This window comes from Mobula birostris, chromosome 6 (genome assembly GCF_030028105.1).
Source record: "Mobula birostris isolate sMobBir1 chromosome 6, sMobBir1.hap1, whole genome shotgun sequence".
Classification (NCBI taxonomy): Eukaryota; Metazoa; Chordata; class Chondrichthyes; order Myliobatiformes; family Myliobatidae; genus Mobula; species Mobula birostris.
In genome coordinates, this window is record NC_092375.1 from 162,342,246 (window position 1) to 162,355,048 (window position 12,803).

The following is a 12,803-nucleotide window of genomic DNA, read 5'->3' on the forward strand; positions in this document are numbered from 1 at the left end:
TTAAGATTTGCTACCATCAAATCTTTGCTGCTTATATATTCAGTGAAGAACCTTAACCTTTAATACAGCCTGTTGGGAAAGGGAAGGAATTGTGGACTTTTTGTGGAATTTGACCATTCCTTCCCCTAACCCCACAGATGCTGCTCAGCCCTCTGCGTTCCTCACCAGATTGTGTGCAGGTAAAATTTTAAGTGTCAGGTGAAAGGAAGGATTGATGAGAAGAACATGTTCATAACCACAAATTACTGTTTTGTACATTCAGTCTTCAGTACCTTGAACATCCTTTATCACTTCACAAAGCTGCAGCTTGAGATCAGCTGCGTTTCTTGTGTTGCATTGAAAATAGTTGGCAGTGGTTACTTCCCTCAGTAGAGGGCTCCGGATCTGAGGATCCCAATGTTGAGCATACTCGGCAAAAAGAAAAGTCATTGAATTACATTGCAAACTGGGAAGGGCTGTGAGGTCTATGCATTTTCGACTGGCAGTGCTGTCTTTGTGTTTGCTCACTCCCACTGATCTTGCTGCTTTTGATCACTTTGTTTTTTGTTCTCTTCCATTTTCAACAACTTTCCCATAAATGAGCTAATTTTCTCCCCATCCCCTCACCCTAATCGCTATTACACCTTCCCCATCTCAGCAAAGGTGGCACAGTTTGATCCCCTAGATGGTGCATGTCCTGCTCTGCTACGCCTGAAGTCTTGGTATCTTTTTGGCCAATAATTAAGTGGTTACAGGCAACCTGTCTCAGTTCATTATTTTAATGTAGTAATTGTTCCAGCATTCCTCTGCCAAATTTTCCTACAATTGTCAATTTTTTTTGGGTCAAGAGCTACAAAGATGCATGTAGAGTGATTGAAGGGGGCTAAAATATTAAACTGTCAGTTTATTTTCATTCTTTATTTAGAGTTCTTGAATATTTACAGTAAGTTAGATTTGCATCAACAAAGTAGAATAATAATATTCATTTAACAATACCAATAATGTCAATATTATTACATTTGCAAAGTGACTAAAAGTGAATTTATGGTAGACAGATTTGAATTTTGGTTCTACACAATCATATTTGTGTGTATTTTTGATTGTGTGAGACTTGCTTCCTGGACTGAAGTCTAATGTGTATTTATACAAGTAGGTTTCTAAGCCCCAAACCCCTTCAAGATGATTAAATGAGGGCCTGGAAATATCCACCAGATTTGATGCAGGATGACAGAAGGAAAGCTTTCTCAGTTCAGATACCGTAAAACTCCTTTCCAGATGCTCAAAAGTTGGTCTTTGGTGACCATTCTTCTTTTTCAGATGCCACCTCTTCTTCCTCAAGGAATGGTGTTTCGTTTTTGCTCCTTAAGTGTTTCACCCCTGTAAATGTGCAAAAGAGCATTGGCAAATGGGACCAGTTCTCTTTCTGGACAAAGATTTTAAAGACAGACTTTGCTCTGTGAAGAGAATTTTGGTAGGTTAAAATGTGAAACAAATGCATCTTAATTCCATTGGTCTTATCGGTGTGCATCTTACTTTGCTCTAGTAATTCATTTGCAAGGTACCAAGAAATTTCATGTAATCAACTAGAGATGAGGACCAACATCCAATCCTTTCATACTAATTCAACCAATCACCTGGAACTATTCAACATTGGTTGCATTTTGTGATGACTTATTTACTAATTTTAAAGAAAAATAATCATCTTAAAGTTATCTGGTGAGGGAAAAGATGCATGATGACACTTTTTCTGACATTCCAAATAGGTCTTAAACATCTAGAAGTATAGAATTTAATTTCACAAATGATTAATGAAATTTTAAACCTAGTTTTCATTGCAGTTTCAGAAGTTATTGCACAACTGTCCTAGGGAAGAAGCTAAACAATGGGTGCATTGTTACTTTGATATAAGCACACTTAAGACAGGACATTCTGTCAGGGAGTTGTTGAGGAAACCTGCAAATGTAGAATGTCAGTAGTACACACCCTAAGTAGAAAGCAGTTGCTTGATTCGAACTTCTCTTGCAAACACTTCTCTTGTATCAAATTTGGTTTGTTCTGAATTTCAGGCAACTCAGTTCAAATGAAGGAAGACCACTCTTCCTAACTTCCCCCACCCCAAACCTGCCTTCCCTCCCTGATAGATGCATCACATAATTTGCAGTGCTCCTTCGTCAATCCAGAATAAGCAGTGGGCCACAGACAACTTGTGATGAGCTAAATTAGGAAACAATAATACTATAGTCAAGGAGCAGAGAAATATGTTTTTTTGCTCACCATTGGGTACCTGCCTATTTAATCCAATTCACCTCCACTTGAAACCACGGCCATCTATGGGAATTTAACCTTAAGCCTGCTAAAATAGTTAATACCCTCTGTTTAATTATAACAAGTTCTGAAATATCAACCCCTCTCTGAATTCTTGTTCTCCTAGTTGAATAGAGGTAAGTATTTAAGAGCTCATTTACAACCTCCTGGTTCCACACACAGCTTACCCATTGGTACTCTCCTCCTTCTCTAGTTACCCTTCTGCCCTTCACATGCTTCATAAAGTGCTTTGTTTTTTCTCTTTTATTTTGTTAATCTTATTGGCAATTGATATTTCATGCCCACTCATTTTATACTGAAGTTTCTCAATGCAATTACTATACTCCTAAACAAACACCTCGAGCTCTGTATCTGCTGTGTGCTCTTTAAAATCAAGCCCTTGCCTTCTAAGGTTCCTTGGGCCTGTTGCAATTATCTTTCAACATTATGGGAACATGTTGGCTTCATTATTTCACCTTTAAATCACTCCTGTTTATGCAACATAGACTTACCTGTAAGTTGGTACTGCCTAGTTTACTTTTATGAGCTACTGCATTGTGATTTTGAAAGATGCCTTCTCCCAGTTTGGTAATTTGATTCCCGGACCATACTTATTCCTTTCCAAAGCTATCTTCAAACTTAGAGTTACAATCATTATCTCAAATACTGACACTCCAACTACATTATGTAGGACTGGGTCCAGTCTTACCTTCTCTGTCAGACTATCCATGGCTGGTTTAGAAAGCTCCCCTTGGTGTACTCTTAAAAAAAATCAACCCTCTCTAAGCCTTTCAGAGGTGATCCCAGTTCACAGAGAAGTTGAAATCCTCTCATACTGTAGGATTCTCTTTGATGTGTCCTTATACCTGCCTTGTTTATCTGCTGATCATGAAGCCTGTAGTATATCTCCAGAAATGGAATAGTGCCCCTTTCATTTGTTCAAAGCTCCAGGATATCTTGCACTTTAGTGATGAAGGACATCTTAATCAATTTGCAAGACCATCTTCTCTTTTATAATTTCTCATTCCCTATCCCATCTGCAGATTTCATAAACTTGAATGAGTTGCCAATCCTGCCTCTTTTTCAACAAACTCTTTGAGAGCAACAGTATTATACTTCCATGTGTTGATCAATACTCAAGTTTAAGTTCTTACTGGTCAGACTTTTAACGATAGTTGAGCTGTCTGCTGATATTCTACAGACATCTCGAACGCAGCTTTGCCCATTCCAGCAATGATCTGATCCTCAGTGCTAATGCTGCAACAGCCTCCAGGTCCAAACCATTCTCTAGGCCCATATGTCTGAGTTCTAGGAAACAAGGATTCCCAAAGTCTCGTAAAGAACATGAACAAGAAAGTAACTGTTGCACCAAAAGCTGAACAGAAAATGTATAAAAGGCATGGAACTATCAGAAAGCAGTGAGATGCTAGAAGATGATGTAAACCATACAGTCAAAAAAAAAAGATTCCCAAGCCCTGGATGTTTAAATTAAAGGTCACACAACTACAGTACAAACATGGAAAATTGAGGAAATCAACTGGCTCAACCTACAGCTGTTTTTATGTAGTTGGGAAATATAAAATGGAATCTGTGTCCCATAGTCATTCTGTGCTGTGGCAAGGCAACATGAACCTCAGTAGTCATTGGTATTCCAGTGAATACTCACACATTGGCAAATTTTTTTTTTTAGCATGTCGCACCAGACAGTCAGCCATTCTTGTCTGGCGCGTAGTGTCAGGATTGGTCTCCTTTCGGATTAACCGGGTCACGATATGAACGTTCCTGACTCAACCCTTTTTCCCTACGAGGCCAAGTGGCTAGCTCGATGCTCAACCCGGCACAGATGGAAAGCGTGCTTGGCGGGTGGCCCAACTTGGATTGGAACTGAGGAGCCTTCGCTCCGGAGTCTGGTGCTAATGCCATTGTGCCACCAGCCAGCCTATTGGCAAATGATGATATCAATAAGATAGGTCAACAGAACATTTAAAATCCATCCCTGTTTCTTTGTTACAGAATGTGCATCTAAGCACTCTATTTTGGTGAGTTGCACATAGGTGCACGTGTTACTGCCCAAAGACAATTGTATTTATAGACTAAGGCCTAAGCATCTGGTTGAATCACCCTGCTCAAAACTCGGTTCATGAATGCAAACAGAATTTGTCTACTTGCCACCTAATCAGCGAACACCAGTACAACTCCCAGAATTGTGTTTTCAAAGTACATTCTATGTGTTAAATTCGGAAATGCTCCTATCAACATCAGAGCTACTGAAATCACTCATTCCTGATCACTTCATTACCAACCTACCCAGCCACCACACCTCACCCTTGTCAATCTTATCTCTTTCCTCCTCCCAAACAAATTGATGAGATGAGAGTGTTTTGCTTCCTGGTAGACTTGTTGCCTGCAGCTTTTCAAACTTATAAAACAGAAGCTTGTGGCTTAGTATCTAGTGCAGATCATGCCTACCTTCTCAGCATTAATCGAAGTGAAAATGTGGGTGTATGTATACACTATGCACAACAATCTTCGCAAAAATAATATCAAGCAGATGTGTCGAATTGCTTATGAGTTGATTAACAGTTTTTAAATTCCCTTTTTGTATGAATATGGTGCCAGTGAATAAAGCAGAAAGCAAAAAAAAGAAAACCAGATTTTTTTTTACATACGGTATCAGCCTTGCTGGATGAGTCAGCATTCGTTGCCATTGTCCCTTCCTTAATTCTTTTACACTGAGAGGCCCAGTCACTGCAAAAGTAGTTATAATGCAAATATATACTCTGGATCTGAAGCTGCACGCTTGGTAATGTGGGATATTTCCATCATTAAATAACATTGATGAATCAGATGTCTTATCCAGTAAGCTTATGGACATCAGCTTTTTATTTCAGATTATTTAGTTCACTGATTTAAAATTCGCCAACTACTATCAATTTGTTATCTCCGGATCTTAAGTTCTACTCTTCAGATTCTCATTTCAGCAACATACCAGCTATTCCTACAAGTACCCCTTAATCAACAAACCTATTGTGGGCAGTAATCCTGAGGTTGACATACTCTTGACATTCAGAGTGTTGCTGACCCCTACTGGAAAGCCTGATGGTGGTCAGTTGAATGACGGGTGAAGAACCCAGAAATTCTCAGGTAGCTAACATTTTTATTCAATATGTGGTGCACTTTTGCCAAAACTAAATTCGTTGACTTGGAGGACCAGTAGCTTGCCTCCAGTCATTTTCTTTCAGATCCTCCATGCACAGCTGAACACTAAAACAATTCTGAAACTAAGGGTTGGAGTCAACATCTATTTGGTTGAGGGGGTCCAACACTTTGAACTGTTTCCATAACAAGTTCTCCATTAAACATTTTTTTTCTTTAGCGGCTTAATCCACCCACTCACTTCCATTCTTCATTCTCCTGCACTTGACCCCACACCTCTGCCATCCCAAAAACACTACTGTTGTCCTTAGGTTCCCAATTGTATTCCTGCCGGTGCCCTGCCAATTAACCTCCTGAACAACCACCGCCACTTTCTCCCCGACCTCAAGCTGATGTTCTTATCATGGGGATTGATCTTTCATGCTCCAATCTGCATCATGGACCAGACATGGTCCACAGTAAATAATGTTGCCAGGTTGCCTCCTGCAGAAACACAGCACCCACCCACGCCAACCCCACCCCCATCCCAACCCCTATAGAACATAGAACATTATAGCCCAGTATAGACATTTTGACCCACAAAGTTGTGCCGACCTGTTAGCCTACTTCAAGATCTAACTAACTCCTCTCCAACATAGCCCTCCATTTTCTTTCATCCATGTCCTATCTAGGAATCTGCCACCTCCCCTGGCAACACGTCCCATACATCCACCACCCTGTTTGTATATCTGACATCTCCCACCCCCCATATTTCCAACAATCACCTTAAAATAGATACTCCAGTAGCAACAGAGACAGGCTGGGAGGCAGATTAGGGAAAGTTGCACAAATAACTGTATAAATCCTGTGGTCAGATGAGATATATCCTGTGTTACTGCAAGAAGCAAGGGAAGGGATTTCTGCCCCCTTGGTGATGATCTTTGCATTCTCGGTGGTTATTGGATGGTACCAGATGATTGGTCAAGGGCAAATGTTCAAGAAAGGGAGTAGGAAAAACCTTAGGAATTATAGACCAGTAAGTTTTACTTCAGTAGTGGGCAAATTATTGGAGAAGGTTCTTAGAGACAATATTTACAAGTATTTGGAGAAGCATGGGCTGATTTGGGATAGTCGGCATGTGATTATGAGCCTGATTGAATTCTTTGAGGATGTAACAAAGCACATTGATGAAGGTAGAGCAGTGGATGTGGTGTATATGGACTTTTGTAAGACATTTGATAGGGTCCCCCATGGTAGGCTTATTCAGGAAGTCATATGGCAAGGGATCCAGAGACACTTTCTGTGTGGATACAGAATTGGCTTGCCCATAGAAGGACGAGGGTGATAGTAGATGGAGTGTATTCTACCTGGAGGTCAGTGACAAGTGGCAAGTGATCTGTTCTGGGACCCCTGCTCTTTGGGATTTTTATAAATGACTTTGGATGAGGAAGTGGAAGGATGGGTTAGTAAGGTTGGGAGTTAAGGACAATATTAAAAGCTGCTAAAGGTTCCAATGGGGCACTGATCAGATGCAAAGGTATGCTGAGAAGTGGCAGATGATGTTTAACCAGGAAAAGTGTGAAGAGTCAAGTGTACAGAAGATACTACTTTATTGGCTCTTCATCAACCCTGCAACATTTGGACAGAGAAGATGTATACATCAGGATGTTATTCATTGTCTACAACTTGGGGATCAACACCATCATCCCCTCAAAACTAACCAAAAGCTCAAAATCCTAGGCTTCAAAACCTCCTTGTGCAACTGGATCCTCAGTTTCCTCCCTTGCAGATCCCAGTCTGTTCAGATTGGCAACAACATCTCCTCCACAATCATGGACAGCACAGATATACCACAAAGCTGTATATTTAGTCCCCTGCTCTACTCGCTCTATATTAATGACTGTGAGGCTAAGCACAGCTGCATCGCCATATTTAATTTTATCCATAACACCATTGTCTTTGGATGAATCAAAGGTGGTGACAATTCAACATACTGTATAGGAGGGAGTTTGAAAATCTGGCTGAGTGGTGCCACAATAACAACAACTCACTCAATGTCAGCAAGACCAAGGAGCTGACAATTGACTTTAAGAGGAGGGAACCAGAGGTCCATGAACCAGTCTTCATCAGAGGATCAGAGGTAGGGAGAGTCAGCAACTTTAAATTCATCTTTGTTATCATCTCAGAGGATTTGTCCTGGATCCAGCACGTAAGGACCATTACAAAGAAAGCACAGCAGCAACTCTACTTTCAACGAAGTTTGCGTAGATTTTGAAAGACTTCTATATATGTACAGAGGAGAGTATATTGACTGGTTGCATCACAGCCTGGTGTGCAAACACCAACGTCCTTGAATGGAAAAGCCTACAAAAAGTAGTGGATATGGCCCAGTCCATCACAGGTAAGCCCTCTACAAGGAATGCTGTTGCAGGAAAGCAGCATCCATCAACAAGGAACCCCACCATCCAGGCCATGGTCTCTTCTCACTGTTGCCATCAGGGAGGAGGTACAGGAGCCTCAGCACCAGGCTTAGGAACATACTACCTCTCAATCATCAGGTTCTTGAACCAGAGAGGCTAACATCACTCAATGTCACTCAGCCCAACACTGAACTGAATACAACCTATATATTCACTTTCAGGGACTCTTCATCTCATGTTCTCAATATCTATTGCTTGTTTGTTTGTTTGTTTGTTTATTTATCTATCTATATTTTGTATTTGCACATTTTGTTGTCTTTTACAGATTGGTTGTTTGCCCATCTTGTTGTGTGCAGTCTTTCAATGATTCTATTGTGTTTCTTTGTATTTACAGTGAATGCCCACAAGAAAATGAATCTCAGGGTTGTATATGATGACAAATATATCATCTGATAATAAATTGATTTTGAACTTTGATTCATTTTTGGAGGTCGAATTAGAAGGTGGAATACAGGATTAATGGGAGGATGTTTGGCAGTGTGTAGGAACAGAGGGATCTTGGAGTTCACATCTATAGATGCTTCAAAGTTGCCACATAAGTTGATAAGAATGATTATGGTGTTTTGTCTTCATTAGTCGAGTGATTGAGTTCAAGAACCATGGGATAATGTTGCAGCTCTATAAAACGCTGGTGAGACCACACTTGGAGTATTGTGTTTACTTCTGGTCGCCTCATTGTAGGAGGATGTGGAATCTTTAGAGAGGGTGCAGAGGGTATGGATTTATCGGAATGCTACATGGATTGGACAGCATGGCTTATGAAAATAGGCTGAGCAAGCTAGGTTTTTCTCTTCGGTGTGAAGGTAGGTGAGAGGTGACTTAATAGAGATGTACAAGTTGATAAGAGGCATAGATCGAGTGGATAGCCAATGATTTTTCCCAGCGCAGAAATGACTGGGGTGTATTTTTAAAGTGATTGGAGGAAAATATAGGAGGGGTGTCAGAGGTAAGTTCTTTACACAGAGAATGGAAAGCACTGCCAGGTGTGGTGGTAGAGGCAGATACATTAGGGCCATTTAAGGAACTCTTAGATAGGCACATGGTTGATAGATAAATGGAGAACTATAGAGGAGCGAAGAGTTAGATTGATATTACAATGGGTTTAAAGGTTGGCACATCATCATGGGCCTAAGGGCTGTAATGTTCTGTGCTCCAATAGTCAGAGAAATGACAATGAGAAAAGGCAGGTAGTAAATTGAGAGATTAGAATCAATGGCTGAGGCCTGTCCACCAGTGAATACACACAATATAAGGCAACTATGTGACAGTTGAGACAGTAAAATGGCCCTTTGGCTCATCACATCCATGCTGATCATCAAATACTCATGTCATTAACTACACACCAAAGTCATTTTATTCTCCCCACATTGTCATTGACAACCTTCCACCATGCATCAAGATTCCACCACTCGCCTAATTACTGAGGATAATTTCCATTGGTTAATTTATCTACCCATGTGGTAGCAATGGAGCATCTGAAGTGAAACCACACAGTTACAAGTAGTGTAAACTCTATGATGCTACTGTGATGACGAGTTTCAAAGCCATGGGGAGATTTGATTTTAACTTTGAGATTATGGAGGACCATGGATGCCAAACAACTGAATACCAGGCAGGTGTAATGGGTTTAAACAGGGATGAAGATTACACCAAATACAAATGTGGAAGAAAGTTTTCTTTGTGATGAAATGAAGATGATTTTGGAAGCTCGGCTTATTCACAAATAGGTCAAGGCTTTATGACTGGCCCCAGACAGTGGGTGGGATGAAAATAAAACTGATGGAAAGGGAAAACTGGAAAGCAAGGGAATGCACTTGTGCTTCCAATGAGAAATTGTGAATTCACTGTTCAACTTTTGGCAAGCCTAGTCTAAGCTCTCTGAGGCCAAGAACATTGTCAGTGCTTCCCCCACTTCACTGCAGTAGAAGTTTGTACAAATGGTTCTTATTGCATTACTGGCAACATTACAATGGAACAGAAGTGCCAATAAGAATCTAATTCCATTGGTGCTTGTTAGCTGCATTCTTATCTTTTGTCATCTAAAAGTAGCCATGTAAAGCTTTCATGACTGTTATTTCTATTACAAAGGTTATTTCTTCAGCGGTTTCACCAGGGCATGACTGCACAAGCATGTGGATGTCAGCCAGTGAGAACAGCGAGCAGTATTTAAAAGCGAGAAGAGTTTAAAGGGAGATGGTTATTTTTCAGCAGTTTGATTGGGCACTACTGCGCAAGCACATGGATGTCAGCCAGTGGAAACAGCGAGAAGAGTTTAAAAGTGAGAAGAGTTTAAAGGGAGATGGTTATTTCTTCAGCGGTTTGATCGGGGTATGACTGTGCAAATGTGTGGACGTCAGCCAGTGAGAACAGCGAGAGGAGTTAAAAGGAGACACTTACAGAGCGGGCATCAGATGAGCAGGGAACGGAATAGAGGGAGACAGAGTAGGAAGGCTTTGGCTCAACGAGGCTTCGGCAATAATGGATCAAGGTGAGGTAGATTGCCTGTGTAGAATACAGACAGGAAGAATGTGTGTGAGGCCAGTGTTCTGTGCTCAGTGTCAGATGTGGGAGGTCCGGGAGACTCCCAGCCTCACGGACGGCCACGTCTGCACCAGGTGCGTCAAGCTGCAGCTCCTAAGAGACCGTGTGATAGAGAGGAGCTATAGGCAGGTAGTCACACCGGGGCCTGGGGAGACAGGTAAGTGGGTAACAGTCAGGAGAGGGAAGAGCAGGAGTCAGACGCTAGAGTACCCCTGTGGCTGTAGCCCTTAAAAACCCTTGTTTGAGTACTGTTGGGGAGATGGCCTACCTGGGGGAAGCAACAGTGGCTGTGCCTCTGGCACAGAGTCTGGCCCTGTGGCTCAGAAGGGTAGGGAAAGGAAGAGGATGGCAGCAGTGATAGGGGACTCCATAGTTAGGGGGTCAGACAGGCTATTATGTGGAAGTAGGAAAGTAACTTGGATGGTAGTTTGCCGCCCAGGTGCCAGGGTCCGGGATGTTTCTGATCGTGTCCACGATATTCTGCAGGGGGAAGGAGAACAGCCAGAGGTCGTGGTACATATTAGTACTAATGACATAGGCAGGAAAAGGAAGGAGGTCCTGAAAGCAGACTGCAGGGAGTTAGGAAAGAAGTTGAGAAGCAGGACCACAAAGGTTAGGCATCTCGGGATTGCAGCCTGTGCCATGTGGCAGTGAGTATAGGAGTAGAGTGAGGTGGAGGATAAATGTGTGGCTGAGGGATTGGAGCAGGGGGCAGGGATACAGATTTCTGGATCATTGGGACCTCTTTTGGGGCAGGCGTGATCTGTACAAAAAGGATGGGTTGCACTTGAATCCCAGGGGGACCAATATCCTGGTGGGGACGTTTGCTAAGGCTATTGGGTAGAGTTTAAACTAGGATTGCTGGGTGTGGGAACCAAATTGAAGAGACGGAGGAAGGGGCAGTCGGCTCACAAATAGAGAAAGCTTGGAGACAATGCGAGAGGGAGGATAGGCAGGTGATAGAGAAGGGACGCAGACCAATGGTTTGAGATGTGTCTATTTTAATGCAAGGAGTATTATGAACAAAGTGGATGAGCTTAGAGCGTGGATCAGTACTTGGAGCTGCGATGTTGTGGCCATTACAGAGACTTGGATGGCTCAGGGGCAGGAATGGTTACCTCGAGTGCCAGGCTTTGATGTTTTAGAACGGACAGGAAGGGAGGCAAAAGAGGTGGGGGCGTGGCACTGTTGATCAGAGGTCAACCTAATAGTAACAGGGACATCGAGGAGCAGATAGGCAGACAGATTCCGGAAAGGTGTAATAATAACAGGGTTGCCGTGGTGAGAGATTCTAATTTCCCAAATATCGATTGGCATGTCCCTAGAGTGAGGGGTTGAGATGGGGTGGAGTTTGTTAGGTGTGTTTAGGAAGGCTTCCTGACACAATATGTAGATAAGCCTACAAGTGGAGAGGCTGTACTCGATCTGGTTTTGGGAAATGAATCTGGTCAGGTGTCAGGTCTCTCAGTGGGACAGAATTTTGGAGATAGTGATCACAATTCTATCTCCTTTACCATAGCATTGGAGAGGGATAGGAACAGACTAGTTAGGAATGCATTTAATTGGAATAAGGGGAAATATGAGGATATCAGGTAAGAACTTGGAAGCGTAGATTGGGAACAGATGTTCTCAGGGAAATTCAAGAAAGGGAGTAGAGATAGCCCAGGAAATTATAGACCAGTGAGTCTTACTTCAGTGGTTGCTAAGTTAATGGAGAAGATCCTGAGAGGCAAGACTTATGAACATTTGGAGCGGTATAATAGGATTAGGAATAATCAGCATGCTTTGTCAAGGGCAGGTCATGCCTTACAAGCCTGATTGATTTTTTTTTGACGATGTGACTAAACACACTGATGAAAATAGAGCAGTAAATGTAGTGCATATGGATTTCAGCAAGGCATTTGACAAAGTACCTCATGCAAGGCTTATTGAGAAAGTAAGGAGGCATGGGATCCAAGGGGACATTGCTTTGTGGATCTAGAACTAGCTTGCCCACAGAAGGCAAAGAGTGGTTGTAGACAGGTCATATTCTACATGGAGGTCAGTGACCAGTGCTGTGCCTCAGGCATCTGTTCTGGGACCCTTACTCTTCGTGATTTTTATAAATGACCTGGATGAGGAAGTGGAGGGATGGGTTAGTAAATTTGCTGATGACACAAAGGTTGGAGGTGTTGTGAATAGTGTAGAGGGCTGTCAGAGATTACAGAGGGGCATTGATAGGTTGAAAAACTGGGTTGAGAAGTGGCAGATGGAGTTCAACCTGGATACATGTGAGGTGGTTCATTTTGGTAGGTGAAATATGACGACAGAATATAGTATTAATGGTAAGACTCTTGGCAGTGTGGAGGATCAGAGGGATCTTGG

At 42.1% G+C, this 12,803-nt stretch overlaps 1 protein-coding gene across 6 annotated transcripts in view; it reads right to left on the reverse strand.

Annotated features, from left to right (window-relative positions):
• Positions 1-882: 882 nt before the first annotated feature.
• Positions 883-12,803, reverse strand: part of ppp1r1c (protein phosphatase 1, regulatory (inhibitor) subunit 1C) — a 97,647-nt gene continuing 85,726 nt past the window's right edge. For 2 of the 6 annotated variants that reach the window (XM_072261749.1, XM_072261753.1), the window contains one exon: positions 883-1,356. In XM_072261749.1, the coding sequence (XP_072117850.1) occupies positions 1,259-1,356 (98 nt within the window). In that variant the 3' untranslated portion in view covers positions 883-1,258. Of the gene's footprint in view, positions 1,357-3,448; positions 3,592-12,803 lie in introns of those variants that run through there. The other 4 variants (XM_072261747.1, XM_072261748.1, XM_072261752.1 and 1 more) reach the window with 3 other exon arrangements.